Source organism: Danio rerio, chromosome 20 (assembly GCF_049306965.1).
Source record: "Danio rerio strain Tuebingen ecotype United States chromosome 20, GRCz12tu, whole genome shotgun sequence".
Taxonomy (NCBI): Eukaryota; Metazoa; Chordata; class Actinopteri; order Cypriniformes; family Danionidae; genus Danio; species Danio rerio.
Genome location: NC_133195.1, coordinates 56,784,736 through 56,804,993, shown reverse-complemented (window position 1 = coordinate 56,804,993; position 20,258 = coordinate 56,784,736). Strand labels below are relative to the sequence as shown.

The 20,258-nt window shown below is 37.0% G+C and overlaps 1 protein-coding gene across 2 annotated transcripts in view; it reads left to right on the top strand.

The window, feature by feature from the left end:
* Positions 1-20,258, top strand: part of wasf1 (WASP family member 1) — a 79,022-nt gene that overhangs the window by 51,470 nt on the left and 7,294 nt on the right. For both annotated transcript variants that reach the window (XM_073933798.1, XM_073933797.1), the window contains exons 4-7: positions 2,745-2,898; positions 8,419-8,536; positions 11,516-11,572; positions 13,975-14,138. In XM_073933798.1, coding sequence (XP_073789899.1) covers positions 2,745-2,898; positions 8,419-8,536; positions 11,516-11,572; positions 13,975-14,138 — 493 coding nt within the window. The remainder of the gene's footprint in view (positions 1-2,744; positions 2,899-8,418; positions 8,537-11,515; positions 11,573-13,974; positions 14,139-20,258) is intronic.

The following is a 20,258-nucleotide window of genomic DNA, read 5'->3' as shown; positions in this document are numbered from 1 at the left end:
TGTTACAGTTTTTCTTGTTTGCTTTGATGCAGCCGTCAACTGAAACTCCACATTTTCAAAACAGTTAACACACAGGCCTAAACAGCGGCACTCATGGTCAAAATGACACATTATGCTTGCAAAAGGCACATACCGTGTCAAAACATTAAAAATATGCAACAAAAGCTAGTTTTACCTTCAAACTACACAACTTGCAAACAAGTATATGAGCTCTTTCAATTAATCATTAGACAATGGACAACAAAAAATAAAATACAGATCTCAGTGTGAATTCTATTTGGGCTGTCAAATTGGCCTTTTTGCAAAGAATTGGATCAGGAATAAGATGTGCTTTGATTAAACTTGTATTGAATTCATGACATTTTTCAAACTGTGGCTGAAAACTAAAATACCGTAAAAAAAAAAAAGAAAAATAAAATTTAAAAAAGAAAAAAGTAGCAGAAAAAAGCAGAAAAAAGAAAAAAACTAATAAAATATTGTAAATATTAGAGAAAACACATGTAAACCAATATACAGTCAAATATATTGGGAGTATAGGACATAGCCACTATTGACCTCCTCCATCCATGCTGGCACAGAACAACACAGACCTTCCACCATTTTAATGTTTGCAGACTGATTGCTAAGTGAAGATTTGTGTGAAGGAGTGTCAAACCGGTGCTTCATTGAATTCATACTGATCTTGGTGGTTTCTAATGGTTAGGAATAGATGGTTTCAGTTTGGTTACCAAAACTAAAACAATGAAGTTTGGACTGCTTGAATGACATCCGTGTTAACTGTTTTGAAAAATGGTGGGGAAAATGTGCCAACCCAATGAGAAAGCGTTTACACATTTGCAAGACCGGTCCTCTGCTCTGCTGGGATAGTGAAAATAAAAATGAAGTGGAACCTAGTTTCTTTAACCAGGTCAAAGCAAACAAGAAAAACTATAATATAAGGTTTGCAGACTGATTGCTAATTAAAGATTTGTGTGAAGGAGTGTCAAACCGCTGCTTCAGTGAATTCAATCTAATCTTGGTAGTTTCAAATGGTTTGGAATAGATGGTTTCAGTTTGGTTACCATGGTTAAAACAATGGAGTTTGGACTGCTTGAATGACATCTGTGTTAACTGTTTTGAAAAATAGTGGGGAAAATGTGTCAACCTAATAGGAAAGGGTTTACACAATTGCAAGACCGGTCTTCTGCTCTGCTAGGAAAGTGAAAATGAAAATAAAGTGGAACCTAGTTTCTTTAACCAGGTCAAAGCTAACAAGAAAAACTGTAAATGGTACTAATGAACCCAAACCCAAATCTCCCCCACACCATTACACCCCCACCACCAGCCTGAACCGCTGATACAAGGCAGGATGATCCATGCTTTCATGTTGTTGAGTCCAAATTCTGACCCGACCATCCGAATGTGTCAGCAGAAATGGAGACTCATCAAAGCAGCAACGTTTCTCCAATCTTCTATTGTCCAGTTTTGGTGAGTCTGTGTGAATTGTAGCCTCAGTTTCCTGTTCTTAGCTGACAGGAGCGGCACCCGGTGTGCTCTTCTGCTGCTGTAGCCCATCCGCCTCAAGGTTGGACGTGTTGTGTGTTCAGAGATGCTCTTCTGCAGAGCTCGGTTGTATCGAGTGCTTATTTGAGTTACTGTTGCCTTTCTATCAGCTGGAACCAGTCTGGCCATTCTCCTCTTACATCAACAAGGCATTTGCGCACACAGAACTGCCGCTCACCGGATGTTTCCTCTTTGTCGGAGCATTCTCTGTAAACCCTTGAGATGGTTGTGCATGAACATCCCAGTAGATCAGCAGTTTCTGAAATACTCAGAGCAGCCCGTCTGGCAGCAACAACCATGCCACGTTCAAAGTCTCTTAAATCCCCTTTCTTCCCCATTCTGATGCTCGCTTTGAACTGCTTTGACCATGTCTACATGCCTAAATGCACTGAGTTGCTGCCATGTGATTGGCTGACTAGACATTTGCGTTAACGAGCAGTTGGACAGGTGTACCTAATAAAGTGGCCAGTAAGTAAAGCAAATGAAATTCTCCCCTCAGCCTTTATTATTACTGATTTACTATTGTAATTGATTATTTTACCTACAGTACTCCTGTGCATGGATGTTTAATGTTCACGCACTTCTCTTAGATGAACTGCTTTGGTTAGATTTGTTTAAGGAGCCGCCCGTGTGGCTTTTTACATCTATTTAAATTCTGTACTGCAGGTAAACAAGACGCAGTCACATGTGGGACGCAGAAAAGCTGAACGGAGGATTTAAAAGAGAAAATAGACACAGAGCTGAAGAGAAAACAGAGGAAAATACACAACCACACATTCACACACATGCACACTCTATCTCTCTCTAACACACACACACACAGTTTCTCTCACACACACACACACTCTCTCTCTCTGGTCACTGTGTGTTTTTCAGGGAGGCAGAAGTGCTGATTCACAGGGTTTTTTTCTGTTAATTGCAACTGAAAAGCGCTAAAGTGTGTCTGAAGCTCTTTATCCTTCAGTGCTGCTGCTGTTCTTGCACACACACACACACACACGCGACTCAAGCACAGCAACAGCCTCAGAAAAACACAACAACAACAACAACGTGTTTTTAATCTTAAAGCGTTCCTTTTACACTAACATTTATAAAGGAAGTCAATTAGGCAAAAACAGCCACCAGCATAACCAAAGCGGAGTCAATCTGAACAATACACAAGGGTTAACGTGTGTATGTGTGTGTGTGTGTGTGTGTTTCAGTGTCTCTTCAGGACATCACCATGAGGAAGGCGTTCCGCAGCTCCACCATCCAGGACCAGCAGTTGTTTGAGCGCCAGTCTCTCCCCGTCCCCATGCAGGAGACGTATGAGCTGTGTGAACAACCCCCACCGCTGAACATCCTGACGCCCTACAGGTCAGACACACACACACACCAAATGGCACACTATGGCCTTATAAACTATGCACTCAACACACTCAACAGCAAATACTAGATGAATTTAGTGACTTCCTGGAACACTAATGTATTTTACTAACTGGAATGTTTTCCTGATGACGACTGTCAAATTATGGAAATAAAAGACCAAACTACCAAATAGTAGCTGTATAACTTATTTTTAACAGGTCGAATAAGTGCGTCATCTGACAAATTAAAGTGCATTTATTCGTTTTAGAATACAAATAACATGTCAGTGGGATTACTTTCACTATTCGTACTACAAAAGGGTGTAGAATAATGCATAAGTATGCGATTTGGGACGTACCTCCAGTCACACACACTTCTACAATCTACCAAACTAGTTTGGTAAATAGTGTTCAAATCAATGACTGTAAAAAATATGGACGACGTGACAGCCCCTTTTCCCATTAAACGCCTTGAGGGCAAAACGCCTGCTTGACGGGCACAAACTGTCGCAAAAGACTGCTGAAATTGGAGCCTTGACATGCGCAGAAGGATTGTCTGGTGGAGCCAGAGGAGGAGCCGCGAAAATGAGCGGAGTCGAGCTTCCAACCAAACGCTTTATGTAAAATCAACCACGCCCCCCGAACTTCTCAGCATGCGTTTGCTGTCATATCAACACAAATGGATGTAATAACGTTAACAAATATGAGGGGTTTATATATTCAATCGCGCCAGCTCCGGGCCGCAGCGCATAACCTACTCGCGGCGTCGCGGGCTGATTCCGGCTCGCATGCGGCAGCGCCTGCTCGCTCGGCCGCCGCATCTGGCTTGATTGACTCGGGCTGGAATCGGGCAGTGAGTCCAGGCATCCGGAGTAGGTCCAGCAGAGGTAGTCAGTCTGAGCTCTGAGGGATAAGTCTCCGGCAGGCGAGAATCTAGCCGGAACTGGCCTGAGTGTATTTTAGTGTATTTCTAGGCGTACGTGCATCAGCAAACTAATAAAGCCCGAAAAAAGCCCTGACCTTAGCGAATAAACAGTGTTCCACCAGGATCATGTATGTCAGAAACTGTAGTTTACTGCTGAACTCATTTTGTCATGGTAAAATAACACAGAAATCCAATAATAACACTTCAGTCTCCTGCCGAAGCTCAGACGCGCTGCTTTGAGAAACTGTCAATCACAGCTGTCAATCACGATGACACGCCCAGCATTAAATTACTGCTAATAACAAACTGTTTACAAAAATGAAGATCTGCACCTATTTCAGCACAATAACCAGTGCCTTAATCCACCAGAACCATCTTTCGGGACATTTTATTGCAAGTGTAATTAATTTTTTTATTTGGGCTCAAGTCTCCTTCATTAACACGGAGGAGGCGGGCTTTATGACTTGCACTGCAGCCAGCCCCCAGGGGGCGATCTAACGGCCGAGACCTTCACTCAAACGCAGGCTTGCGGCACACTTGGTTTAACTACTTAAGAACACTACAGCAACCACCTAGCAACACCTTAGCAACAGCCTAGACATCAGGGTCCATTTATATTGACAAGAAGCCTTTTATTATTATTATTATTATTATTATTATTAAATCATACAGACTGAAATAACAATAATAATGACATATATCAATTCAACTACCCGTAGTCTTACAAATCCAAGTTGCACATTGTATTCTTGAGTTTCAGCGCCCCCTATTGCTGTAAATGAATACAATTTGTCACATTAACTCAGACTGTCCTAATGCACATCTGCACCATTTTTAGTTGAATTTGGACTTTGTGTCAGCAATATACTGGCCAAAATGTTTTGATTCGGACAAGCATTGAGACAACACTTCATCAGAACCAACACTGCAAGACAAACAGCCCAGTTAACTTAAGATTTATTTATATGTCATCCAGATTTAGAGGGAAGAATTTAGACTGTGTTCCTTGAGACTGTTGCTGGATTATTAGTATTATTCTTTCAAAGCATTTGATTGGATCTAATGGTACTTTTACTTGAGTATGATTTTTCAGTACTCTGTCCACCACTGCCCCCGGTATACACCGTCCTTCCAAAATGCTGATGTCTATGTGTAGTTTGGTATAATACATGTTCAATAAAGCGTATTAAGGGCCATATTCATAACACGCGCTTACCCAAATCGATCAAAAATGAAATGTCTTTTACCTTTTTTTAATCAGAACCATGGGTTGGAAAAGGCTGGTTTCTGTTAAAATGCAACGTGGCAGAAACATTTCACTGGTAAAAAGTAAAACTATTTAGACACAGAGTGGATTTCTCCTTGATACTCACCTGAAAACTGATGTGCTCTCAATCGCTTCATGCTGTTTGTTGTGCCGTTTTCTCTTATGCGTCATTACTGAAGAGCAGAGCATCTATTCTGACAGAGCTGTAATATGCATGAGCTCTCTCTCTCTCTCACACATTCCCTCATTAAATCACGAAGACAGGAACACCGTCGGCTCTTCCTTTAGACATCCGCACAGATGCTTTCCTGAAAACCAGCATCTCCTGATGAGAATGACACGAAACAGATCCCTTCATTCTGCTGTTATTTATAATAAACACAAGCAAATACACAAACACAGCAGCGTGAATATGTCAAACATTTGCAGAAAACAACGATTGCAGTAGTTATTATTTGGCCGTCGGGAATATTGAATTGTGATTGGTCAGTCGTGACATTCTAAGATATGTTATGTAAGGTATGAAGTACATTGAGGATTTGTTTTCACAGAATAAAGCCTGACACGTTTATCAGCAGCTGTTGTATAAGACTCAAGGGTTTACTACAATATTTATGTTCTTTATCCCGCTTATTAAATCACCACTGGTCACAAAACATAAACATTAGGCACAAATACATTGTTCTGAGCTATAATAGTTGATTAATTCTTCAATTAAACACAAAGCTGACAAACTAAAACAGCTGACGGAGTATACACTAACCTGCACACACAAACCCAGAGTAAACACACTAGAATACGCTCAACACTAACAAACGCAACACCTACACGCACACTTTTACAAACAGTGCACACCTGCAGCACTTTAATCTGCTATATTTGCTCATTTGCATTTAATTTTGCATATTTTAATAATGATAATAATCATTAATTGATTATTGAAAAAAAACTTAGTCCCTTTATTTATCAGGGGTCTCCACAGCGGAATGAACCGCCAACTATTCCAGCAAGTGTTTTACACAGCGGATGCCTTTCCAGCTGCGACCCAGAACTGGGAAACACCCATACACAATCGCACGCATGCATGCACAACGGCCAATTTTGTTCCTCATTCCCCTATAGCGCATGTGTTTGAAACCAGCCAGAGGAAACCAATGGCAACATGGGGAGAACTTGCAAACTCCACACAGAAATGCCGAAACTCGAACTAGCGACCTTCTTGCTGTGAGGCGACAGTACTAACCACTGAGACAGCGCATATGCGGTATAGGGGAATTGATGAACTAAACTGGCCGTAGTGTGTGAATGTGTGTATGGGTGTTTCCCAGTACTGAGTTGCAGCTGTAAAGGCATCCGCTGTGTAAAACATATGCTGGAAAAGTTGGCGGTTCATTACGCTGTGGCGAGCACTGTTAATTAAGGCACTAAGCCAAAATGAATGAATGAATGAATGCAATGTTATTGTAAAGTGTTTCCCAAATCAGTGACTAACACACAAATCTACAGCTCGTGTAAGTTTGTGTTTTTATGCAAATGAGCCGTTTATCTGATGGTCTGAGAGGTGATAATTGGGTCGTTTTTTTCTCCGCTCGTCTGGCATTTTGACCGGCAAACTCAAATTAAAAGTGAGAAGAGTGTGAAGATTTTCCAGAGACAGAAGCGGATGTGAGAAGCAGAGGAGGTGTGAAATCAACACGATCGCACAATCCTGATGAAGAACCACAGTCTGCTACACTGCACTGCCAACAACACTTCACTTATCAGGAGTTTTCGTCTTGTTTCTAGTGCAAATATCTGAACATGCTTACATCAAGTAGCACTTTCTGAATGAGGGGCTAGCAATGTGGCCTCACAGCAAGAAGCTGGTTCGAGCCCCGGCTGGGTCAGTTGGCGTTTCTGTGTGGAGTTTGCATATTCTCCCCATGTTGGGTTTTCTCCGGGTGCTCCAGTTTCCACCACAGTCCAAACACATGCACTATAGTGGAATTTAGGAACTAAACTGGCCATAGTGCGAGTGTGAATGGGTGTTTCCCAGTACTGGGTTGCATCTGGAAAGGCATTCGCTGTGTAGAACATATGCTGGATGGTTCATTTTGCTGTAGTGACCCCTGATAAATAAGAGACTAAGCTGAAGGAAAATGAATGAATGATTAATATATGAATTATTATAATATATATGCAATTAGTAATAATTATGCGTTATAATGCTCATCATAATAATTGGACACTAATATAAAATACTAATATACTATCATATGCATCATAATACTTCAACGATAACAATATTATAATTACATTAGAGAGGAATATGCAGGACCATGTCAAAAAAATTTGATGACCAAACCACAACTTTAAGGCGGGACTTCTGGTGTAAACCCCGCCCCTTTTAATACAAATGTAATAATTGTATATGCAATAAATGTATAATAAATTTAATAAAATGTAATGGATTCTTATCAATCGAATTAAATTATAATTCCTGCAATTAAAATATGATATTAAATTAAATGTTTTAAAAGCGTTAATTAGATTTTACTCAAATTAAATAAATTCTCAACTGTTATTAAAACCACTTTATATTTTAATTATAACAATAAATTATATTATTATGATTATAATATTTTGATCATACTATATCATATACTATTATATTATAGTTAATATTAGCATATGCATCACTGTACGTCATTATAGTATTAAATATTTCTCCTTTGGGTTCTTGCCTGCGCGCTGGTATGACCACTTAATTAAAACTCACTTAATTTCAGCTCACTTCTGAAATAAATAACAAAAACACTGAAAACACTGAAAACATTTATATATTCATTATCATTTAAAAATATTATAATATGGTCAAATTGGTCTTATTTTTTTGTATCATTCGATGTTAAATAGGTCTTCATATTTATCTAAGCTCAGAGTTTTAGTTAATTTTTATGTTTAAAAAAAGGCCAATTTAGTTAATCAACTCCCCTATAGCGCATGTGTTTGGACTGTGGGAGAAACCGGAGCACCCCCCGTGTTGGTTTCCCCCACAGTCCAAACACATGCGCTATAGGGGAGTTGATTAACTAAATTGGCCGTAGTGTATGTGTGTGAATGTGAGTGTGTATGAGTGTTTTCCAGTACTGGGTTGCAGCTGGAAGGGCAACCACTGTGTAAAACATATGCTGGAATAGTTGGCGGTTCATTCCGCTGTGGCAACCCCTGATTAATAAAGGGGCTAAGCTGAAGGAAAATGAATGAATGCATCATAATGTGTGTGTGTATGTGCGTGTGTGTGTGTTTGTGTGTGTGTGTGTGTGTGTATATGTGTGTGTGTGTGTGTGTTTGTGCAGGGATGATGGGAAGGAAGGTCTGAAGTTCTACACAAACCCGTCGTATTTCTTTGACCTGTGGAGAGAGAAGATGCTGCAGGACACTGAAGACAAGAGGAAGGAGAGGCGGAAACAGAAGGTGAGGGGAGCGGGGCCAGTGCAAAGGGGGTGTGGTCTGTAAATTAGGGTGGGGCTCCACCAATGACATGTAACAAAATCACATTTGTATGTAGACTTACAAGTATTTAAGAAAAGAATAACATGCAGACATGCACACGCAAAAACACGCAGACACATACACACAGACACACACATGCAGTGACACACACATACATGCATACTCAACTACACACATGCACAATCACAAACACACACACACAGATATAGATGCACATGTTCATGCACACACACATGCAAGCAAACAAAGACATAGACATTGCACACTTACACATGCAGACATAGATACACATGTCCATGCACATGCAAACACACACAGACATGCGGACAATCACAGGTGCACACACACACATTCAGACAAACATATGCACATGCACACATATCCTTGCACAAGCAGATACAGAGATACACGCACACACACACACACACACACACACACACACACACACACACACACACACACACACACACAGAGTGAGCAATCACAGGCTAATTAGCAGCAGATTGTGTGTTTACGCTTGACGGCAGATTCTGCTGTTTCTGAATGTTGCTGAAGTAAAGCCGCTTCTGCTTCTGTACACTCTACAAACACGTTATAATATCTATATACATACATACATACATACATACATACATAAACATATATATATATATACATATATATATATATATATATATATATATATATATATATATATAGCTAAAAATCATATACAAGCAGCTATTGCTATAATACATCATTTTGTAACTTGCATTGAAACAAATGAACTGAAATCAATTTTAAAATTACAGTTGGTCAGCTCTTTACAGTGGAAATGTGTCATTTATTACAGACAGACAGATCGATAGATCGATAGATCGATAGATAGATAGATAGATGATGGATGGATGGATGGATGGATGGATGGATGGATGGATGGATGGATGGATGGATGGATGGATGGATGGACGGACGGACGGATGGATGGATGGACGGACACACAGAAAGACAGACAGACAGACAGACAGACAGACAGACAGACAGACAGACAGACAGACAGACAGACAGACAGACAGATAGATAGATAGATAGATAGATAGATAGATAGATAGATAGATAGATAGATAGATAGATAGATAGATAGATAGATAGATAGATAGATAGATAGATAGATAGATAGACAGACAGACAGACAGACAGAAAGAGGAATGGACGTACGGACGGACGGAAAGATTGATGGATGGACGGAAGGACGAACAGATAGACGGACCAATAGACAAACTGACAGACAGACAGACGGATGGATAGATGGACGGACAGATAGATAGATGGACCAATAGACGGACGGACGGACGGACGGACGGACGGACGGACGGACGGACGGACGGACGGACGGACGGACGGACGGACGGACGGACGGACGGACGGACGGACAGACAGACAGACAGACAGACAGACAGACAGACAGACAGATAGATAGATAGATAGATAGATAGATAGATAGATAGATAGATAGATAGATAGATAGATAGATAGATAGACTGACAGACAGACAGATAGAAAGACGGACAGAAGGACGAACAGATAGACGGACCAATAGACAAACTGACAGACAGACAGACGGATGAATGGATGGGTAGATGGACGGATAGATAGATGGACCAATAGACAGACAGATAGATAGATAGATAGATAGATAGATAGATAGATAGATAGATATATGTATAGACTGAAAGATAGAAAGACGGACGGAAGGACGAACAGATAGACAGACCAATAGACAGACAGACAGATAGAAAGAAAAATAGATAGATAGATAGATAGATAGATAGATAGATAGATAGATAGATAGATAGATAGATAGATAGATAGATAGATAGATAGATAGATAGATAGATAGATAGATAGATAGATAGATAGATAGATAGATAGATAGATGAATAGACTGACAGATAGAAAGATGGACGGAAGGACGAACAGATAGACGGACCAATAGACAGACAGACAGATAGAAAGATAGATAGATGGATGGATGCATGGATTGATGGACAGACATACAGCTAAATAGGTGTGTTTGCGTGCGTGGGTGTGTGTGTGTTTGCGTGCGTGCGTGTGTGTTTGCGTGCGTGCGTGTGTGTTTGCGTGCGTGCGTGTGTGTTTCTCCTAGCCTGAACTCTGAATAGCAGCACGATTCCAGTTATTTCTGGCCTGAGTTAGCGCATCCCGCTGACAGACTCTGAGTGTGTGTGTGTGTTAGAGTGCGTGTTTGTGTGTTAATAGATAAATGTGATATACTCCTTACTAAAGCTTTGGAATAATTAAGATTAGCTAATCAGCTCGTTGTAAGGGATTAGAATATAAACAACAACAACAAATGATAATAATTTAAAAAGGAAAACACTCCTCAAATGCTTATACATGGGCAGCACGATGGCACAGTGGGTCGCACAATCGCCTCACTGCAAGATGGTCGGTGGTTCCAGCCTCAGCTGAGTCAGTTGGTGTTTGTCTGTGTGGAGTTTGCATGTTCTCTCATGTTGGCGTGGGTTTCCTCCGGGTGCTCCGGTTTCCCCCACAGTCCAAACACATGCGCTATAGGGGAATCGAATAAGCTAAATTGTCTGTAGTGTTTGTATGAGTGTGTATGGATGTTTCCCAGTGATGGGTTGCAGCTGGAAGGGCATCCGCTGCGTAAAACATAAGCTGGATAAGTTGGCAGATACATTCCGCTGTGGCGACACCAGATTAATAACCATATAAATAAACATATAAAAGACACAATACATACAAAACAAACTGATCTGACATCAGTGTGCTGAATAATACCTTGTTGTTTTACCGCCTGCGTGGTGTGTGTTTTCCAGATGCTTCTGGTCTGTCTGTCTTTGTGAATGAGCCTTTGTGTTGGACTCTGTTGTGTTACGCTGTGTTAAATTGTGCTTTTGTCATTGTGTTTTGCAGTTGCAGGATCCGCACATGTACGATCAGGTCTATAAATATCTAGACCTTCCAGTGCAGGTATGTGAACAGCAGAAACTTCTTTATTTACTTACGCTTTACTGTTTACATTCTGAGAAACACAGCTCATCTGCAAGAACAGCAATGCATGCAGTTTACACACACTATTACTGGTTTATTTGTGTGTTTTATGCATGGGAAGGGGAATAGGAAAATGCATATGCTTAAAATTGCTCTGAAAATATGCTTAATGCTTTATAAAGTTTTATTAATTTAACCTTTAAGTAATATTTAGATTTTTTTCTATTTGGATTGGAGTTTTAGCTTTGAGTTTATTTGTAAATTGTAAATGTATTTTCTGCTTTTGGTAATTTTTTATCACTGAAATATACGTTTTAATTTTTATTTTTACATGTTATATCATTTATTCAATTGGTTTGTAGTTTTATATTTGACAATTTCAGTTTTAGTTGTAAAACATATAATATTTAGATTTGTTTTTGTATTAATCTAAATGTAACCCAAAAGTTATTGAATGTTTTCCAAAAGTAATCTAGATGTAATCCAAAAGTAATATAAATGTAATCCAAAGGTAATTAAATTATTTCTGAATGTAATCCAAAAGTAATCTGAATGTAATCCAAAGGTAATCTAAATGATTTTTGAATGTAATCCAAAAGTAATCTAATTGCTTTCTAAAAGTAATCTAAATGTAATCCAAAGGTAATCTAAATGATTTCTTATTGTAATCCAAAAAAATCTAATTGCTTTCCAAAAATAATCTTAAAGTAATCCAAAAATAATCTTAATGTAATCCAAAATTAACTTAATGTAATCCAAAAGTAATTAAATGTTTTTCAAAAGTAATCTAAATGTCATCCAAATTTAATCTAAATGTTTTCTAAAAGTAATCTGAATGATTTTTATATCTAATCCAAAAGTAATTTAATTGTTTTCCAAAGGTAATCTAAATGTTATACAAAAGTAACTGAATGTTTTCCAAAAGTGTTTGAATGTTTTTCAAATGGAATATAAATGTAATCCAAAAATATTCTAAATGTGATCCAAATGTAATCTAAATATTATGTAAAAGTAATCTAAATGTTTTCCAAAAGTAATTTAAATGTAATCCAAAAGTAATCCAGTTGTTTTCCAAAAGTAATATAATTGTAATCCAAAAGTAATCTAAATGTAACCCAAAAGTAATCTAACTGATTTTTAAATGTAATCCAAAAGTAATTAAATGTTTTCCTAAAGTAATCTAAATGTAATCCAGAATTAATCTAAATGTAAACCAAAAGTAATCTGAAAATTTTCTAAATATAATCCAAAAGTAATCTAATTGCTTTCCAAAAGTAATCTAAATATAATATAAAAGTAATTTTATGTTTTCCAAAAGTGACCTAAATATAATCCAAAATTAATTTAAATGTTATCCAAACGTAATTGAGTGTAATCCAAAGGTAATTGAATGTTTTACAAAAGAAATCTTAATGTAATCCAAAAGTAATCTAAACGACTTCTAACTGTAATCCAAAAATAATGGAATTGCTTTCGAAAATAATTTAAATATAATCCAAAAGTAATCTAATTGTAATCCAAAAGCAATCTAAATGTTTTACAAAATAATCTAAATGTAATCAAAAAGTAATCTAAATGATTTCTAAAGGTAATCCAAAACTAATCCAAATGACTTCTAAATGTAATCCAAAATCAATTAAATGTTTTCCAAAAATTATCTAAATGTAATCCAGAGTTACCTACATTTAATACAAAAGTAATCTAAATGATTTCAAAATGTAATCCAAAAGTAATCTAAATGTATACCAGAGTTAACCAAATGTAATCCAAAAGTAATCTAAATGATTTCAAAATGTAATCCAAAAGTAATCTAAATGTATACCAGAGTTAACCAAATGTAATCCAAAAGTAATCTAAATGATTTCAAAATGTAATCCAAAAGTAATCTAAATGTATACCAGAGTTAACCAAATGTAATTCAAAAGTAATCTAAATGATTTCAAAATGTAATCCAAAAGTAATCTAAATGTATACCAGAGTTAACCAAATGTAATCCAAAAATAATCTGTATGATTTTAAAATGTAATCCAAAAGTTATCTAATTGCTTTCCAAAAGCAAACTAAATATAACATAAAAGTAATTTAATGTTTTTTTCAAAAGTAATCTAAATGTAATCCAAAAGCAATTTAAACCATTTCTAAATGTAATCCAAAAATAATCTAATTTCTTTCCAAAAGTAATCTAGATGTAATACTAAAGCAGTAAGATTACGGTACTAGATATTTGTAATCTAACAGATTTTATTAATGACTACACATTTTCCCAATTAGTGATGTGCTACGGGTTATAATAAATAAAGGATTTGTTCCAGCCAGCTGAATCTGAGCTGTGCTGGACATCAGACTGACCTCTGTGTATGGGTGTGTCTGTGTGGGCTTAGCTGAAGAACATCGACCGTCCTCAGGATGCGGATAAGGTTCCTCGAGCTCCTCACGACCGCAAGAAGGAGTGGCAGAAGATGGCGTTAGGAGCTGAGCTGGCGGGTGATGAGCCTGAAAACACACACAGAGACGCCAACGGATCTGCCGCACACACTGACAACAGGTCAGACAACACACACTGAGGAATTAACACTGCTAATTCAAATACAGTCGACAGAATTACACTAATCACAGTGTTGTATATTAAATATTGCACATGTTTATGTCTGTTATTACCATTTATAGACATTAGATTTTAAAATACGCCCAAAAACACTCAAACCTGACCAGGACTGAAAACACAGCTAGTGCTGTTTTACATCTGTCACTATGCTGACACACAGCAGTCTGTAGCTCCACCCTCTTCTGAAAAGAGCACAATCTCATTTAAATTTAAAGCGACAGTCACCCAAACACCACAAGTAATCTAAATGTTTTCCAAAAGGAATTTAAATGTAATCCAAAAGTAATCCAGTTGTTTTCCAAAAGTAATATAATTGTATTCCAAAAGTAATCCAAATGTTTTCCAAAAGTAATCTAAATGTAATCCAAAAGTAATCTAAATGTAATCCAGAATTTTCTAAATGTAAACCAAAAGTAATCTGAATGATTTCTAAATGTAATCCAAATGTAATCTAATTGCTTTCCAAAAGTAATCTAAATTTAATATAAATGTAATTTAATGTTTTCCAAAAGTAACCTAAATATAATCCAAAATTAATCTAAATCTAATCCAAACGTAATTGAATGTAATCCATAGGTAATTAAATGTTTTACAAAAGTAATCTTAATGTAATCCAAAGGTAATCTAAACGACTTCTAACTGTAATCTAAAAATAATCTAATTGCTTTCCGAAAATAATTTAAATGTAATCCAAAAGTAATCCAGTTGTTTTCCAAAAGTAATATAATTGTAATCCAAAAGCAATATAATGTAATCCAAAAGTAATCTAAATGTAATCCATAAGTAATCTAAATGTAATCCAGAATTTTCTAAATGTAAACCAAAAGTAATCTGTATGATTTCTAAATGTAATCCAAATGTAATCTAATTGCTTTCCAAAAGTAATCTAAATATAATATAAATTTAATTTAATGTTTTCCAAAAGTAACCTAAATATAATCCAAAATTAATCTAAATCTCATCAAAACATAATTGAATGTAATCCAAAGGTAATTAAATGTTTTACAAAAGTAATCTTCATGTAATCCAAAGGTAATCTAAACGACTTCTAACTGTAATCTAAAAATAATCTAATTGCTTTCCGAAAATAATTGAAATGTAATCCAAAAGTAATCCAGTTGTTTTTTCAAAAGTAATATAATTGTAATCCAAAAGTAATATAATGTAATCTAAATGTAATCCATAAGTAACCTAAATGTAATCCAGAATTTTCTAAATGTAAACCAAAAGTAATCTGAATGATGTCTAAATGTAATCCAAATGTAATATAATTGCTTTCCAAAAGTAATCTAAATATAATATAAATGTAATTTAAAGTTTTTCAAAAGTAACCTAAATGTAATCCAAAATTAATCTAAATGTAATCCAAACATAATTGAATGTAATCCAAAGGTAATTAAATGTTTTACAAAAGTAATCTTAATGTAATCCAAAGGTAATCTAAACGACTTCTAACTGTAAAAAAAATCAAACTATCTGAAAAAAATCTAATTGCTTTCTGAAAATAATTTAGATGTAATCCAAAAGTAGGTTACTTCTGACCAGCACTGACAACACAGCTTGTGCTGTTTTACATCAGTCACTATGCTGACACACAGCCGTCTGTAGCTCCGCCCTCTTCTGAAAAGAGCACAATCTCATTGGAATTTAAAGCGACAGTCAACAAAACCTAAAAGGGTCCGTTTCTGAGAGGTAGAGAACATTATCTGTTTGCTATTTACAGTAGAGCTGTAATCGGGCCATACAAGTTAGGCTGGATAGTGCCCGAACCTGACAGAATTCGGCACGAGCCCGACAGATACATTTTGATTGACAGCTTTTTAAAGGCTCGAACCCGTTTACAGCCCGACATTATTTAAATGTGCACATGCACACAGCTCTTTTGCTTTTTTTTTTTTTAAAGAATGAGTCGTGTATATGTGTTTTACATTATTTATTCATAACAGACATAGGCTATAGGCCAGCGGTTCCCAACAGGTGGGTCCCGGTCCACAAGAGGGCCTCAGCGAGCTCTGTTAGGGGTCGCTTAATATTTAAAAAATTTCTTAGCAATTTCTTGTTTTTGCTTTCCTCTTCATGTTTTCTTTTCAAAGTCTCCATCGAGTGAAAATGACATCTGCTAAAGTATCAGCTAGCATCGTTCTGACGGGTGTACAAACCACCATTCACACTCTGAATCAGCTGTGCATTTGTTGCTGCATAGTGTAAAAGGGCATCAATGATGTCTTCGAGAAGTTGTAGATGATTGGCTTTCTCTATTTTGGTGGTCTGTACACACACACACACACACACACACAAACAGAGTATATTTTACATTGTGTTAAAAGGGGCAGAATATGTGTGGTTTAAAGTGCTTGATCTATATTCTACAACAGGGCTATTCATTTGGCGGCCTGCGGGCCGAATCCGGCCCCCGAGGCACTTTGTTCTGGCCCTCCAAACAGTGTGACCAAGACATCAAAAATTAATTTAGTTTAGTCGACAAACGGCCGCTATAGTTATGAAGTGACGTGCGTCTGTTCAATAACAGCACGAGCTGCAGTTAAAGGCAGCACAGAGTGAGAGTCATCATTAGCGAGTGGTGCGGGCGGCCGAAAACGTGTTTGTAGAAAAGGCGATTTGTACAATGCACTGATATCGTTAACAACGATGTAACGATTAGCCTATTTCACTCTTAACTGCCCTTTAATACGTCACAGTTTATTAATCGTAAAGTCTTCTCTAAGCCGCATTTCTGTTGCGCACAACAAAACAAAACCAATTGCCGAGTTGCCTGTGCGCTTATTTTAAGTTTGAAGTACACCGAGGCTAACACGCACGCACACAGGATTAACTATAGCAGCGGCCGTTCCCATATCACGTCTTTTCCGCTTGCAAGTTTGTTATTTCTAATGTAAGAATATATGACAATATGCGGGCGCCAGCGGAGCGACGCGCTTGCGTCTTTCAGGGCGCACGCAGTAGAAAACATCTCGCGGTGAGAGTTGTGCGTGCCTTTCAGTGCAATGTAAACAAAAGATATGTCAGACGAATTATTATTAAAATGATTATGTATGCATGAATGCAGATGGCAACAACAGTTAATCTAAATAGCTGCTTACCTAATATAAAGCTTGAATTTACATTAGACGTGATAACAGTGAAAGCATGATTATTCTTCCGAAAATATAATCGTACAACCAAAATCTATAATTGTTGCATCACTAATTGTTACACAGTTCATAACATCACATATGACTGTGTCTGAATGTAGCCTACTTCAGCACTGTACTGCTTTTGTTGTGCTCTGAAATACATTTGAATGTTTGTAAAAAAAAAAAAAAAAGTCAATTGTACAATGCACTGATATTATGTAGTTTCAAAATACAATATATTCACATTTGAATGTAGAAAAAGCTAACGTGGCTGTCTTAAGGAGCAAAATATACAGCATGTGGGCCCTTATATGCTGCTGTCATCACTCATATCTCTCCGGCCCTTCGTTTGGGATGCTTTTTTTTGTTTAACAAGTGTTTTTATTAGTTTTACATTTTCGATAATTACAAAACAATACAATAATAATTAAAAAAATACAGGGAATAAGCATGATAATACAAAGAGAAGTAATGGTAATGATAATTGAAATAATTAAAATAAAGAAAAATAGATAAAAGAAAATCAAAAATAACAAAATTAAGTTATTATTAAAAAAATCACAATTAGGGCATATAAACGGTTTCTATGAAAATACAAAAAGACAGTCAATAGGGGTAGTGAGCATTTTACAGTTTTTCTCAGTCGCTTTGGTGCGTTTCTCACAACAGTTCATGCATTTCTCTAAACAATTAGTACAAACTGCAAAACCTAGCTGATAACCTGCAAAAGCGTGTCACATGCTCAAAATGGAGAGCTCGTTCCTCAAAAGCAAGTATTCATGTCAATCAAACTGTCAGTATCGTCAAAATGAAAAGTCCTGACACCACTGTTTATGAACAAGATAGTCAGATGGCTTTGTCATGTTTTCATTATGTCAGTTTACATGTACATTTTTTCAATGCAAAAAAAGTCAGATGTTGGTGAAACTTCGTGAAAATGCTCAAGACAGCACTGTATACTATTAGCACAGCCAATTGAAAACTACAGTAAAGTTAGACATCACTGCATTGAGTGAGGTATCTGAGTTCAAGACACTGAATATGTATGTTTCACATTTTTTCTGCAATTGCTCTTTACAATTTGAATTTTTTCATAGCATCGTGCAGAAGAATAAACACAGCCTTATTTACAACAAACATAAACTCACTTTGGGTAGAGCTGTGCACAACTGTAAACAATTAGCCCCTTTCACACAGTGATACCGGTAAATATCCGGAAAATTTCCGGAACTACTTTACCGGTATATTCAAAAAAAACGCTGTTCACACAGGCGAGGACGTTACGGAATTTTTCCGGAAAAGAGCATTCACACATCCATCACAAAATGCCGGTAAATTCTGACATCATTCACCAGAAATGACCTCTAAACGGCTGCGCTTGTATTTGTAAACATTTGACTACATTACAAACTCTTCGGATGGATCAGTATTGAGTACAACTCTAATGAAAACATAGGGTAACACTTTCGCATGTGGAGATGTTCATGATATGTGTGTGTGCTGGCGCTATGGGCGCTCACGGGCACACGCAAAGCTTGAAGGTAAACAAACAACGTATTATCATAAAAATTTTATCGATAATTATTTACACAGTATTAAGAAGGAACATAGAAACATTATCTGACTAACATCTAGCGGCTAAAGGTGTCTGGAAAAAATATTCAAAGGCTTTTATTCTCATAAACCGCGCGCACGTGAATGCGTCTGACTGTTGTGATTGGCTAAAGTAGACGTCTCACGTCAGCACGTTCTAGAAGTGGACGCACTTATTACGGCAATCTTCCTTCTGCATTCACACAGCGCAGCATTCCGGCAAATTACCGGTAATGTTACAACTTCTGTTTCCGGAAAATAGCCAGAATGAATTTACCGGTATTTTCTAAAAGGACCTGTTCACACATACAACCTTTCCGGAAAATTGCCGGTAATTTTCCGGAAAGGTCTGTATGTGTGAAAGGGGCTATTACAGTACATATTGGAACTGAACCTACAACATACATACACAGGTCTGTAAATCATTCATGAAACTGTTCAATTTAGAAGACATATTCAGTAAAATAAAGATTTAAACATTTTTTTAATAAAATTAGCTTGCAAGATTTTGACAACTAGTTCAACATTTTTTGTATGTAATGACTCGTGTACTGAAATGAGGACTGTTAGTTTTATATGGGATGACTATTCAGCATTTACAAGTTTAGTTCATTTTGACTGACATGACTTAAGCAAATGATGATGTTATAAACAGCAGAGAGTTGAATGAGAGCAGTTGATGCATGTCCACAGGCATTTGTAATTTGCTGAAAGGAATGAGAAACTGCTACTAGGATGTGCACAAATGACTAATTGTTTTGAGAAATGCAAGACCTGTTGAGCAAATGTAAATAGTGTTGAGAGAAATGCACCAAAGCCACTGAGAAAAACTGTAAGCATTACACCGCTGTTCAGAATCCGCATGATTTTGGTCCAGGTGATCAAGAAATGGTTGCCATATACTATAAAACTTAGCAAGATTATCAATAACTCCATAACGGACTCTTTCTATGTGCAATATTTGAGTGAGATAAGTAAATCATGTCTTAAATTGAGGAGCAGAATTTGATTTGCACAGTTTTAGGATGACACTCTTATCAATAATCGTTCCATAAATGATGGTGTTTTGTATATACACATTATGATCCAGCAAAGATCTAGAGTACCCAAATATAGCAATTTCTGGCTCGGGTGTCAAGGTAAAACCATACATATCAGAAAACCTTTTAAATATGTCACACCAGAAATTATAAAGTTTTGGGCACGTCCAAATCAATGACTGTAAAAAATATGGACGACGCGACAGCCCTTTTTCCCATTGAACGCTTTGAGGGCAAAACGCCTGCTTGACGGGCACAAACTGTCGCAAAAGACTGCTGAAATTGGAGCCTTG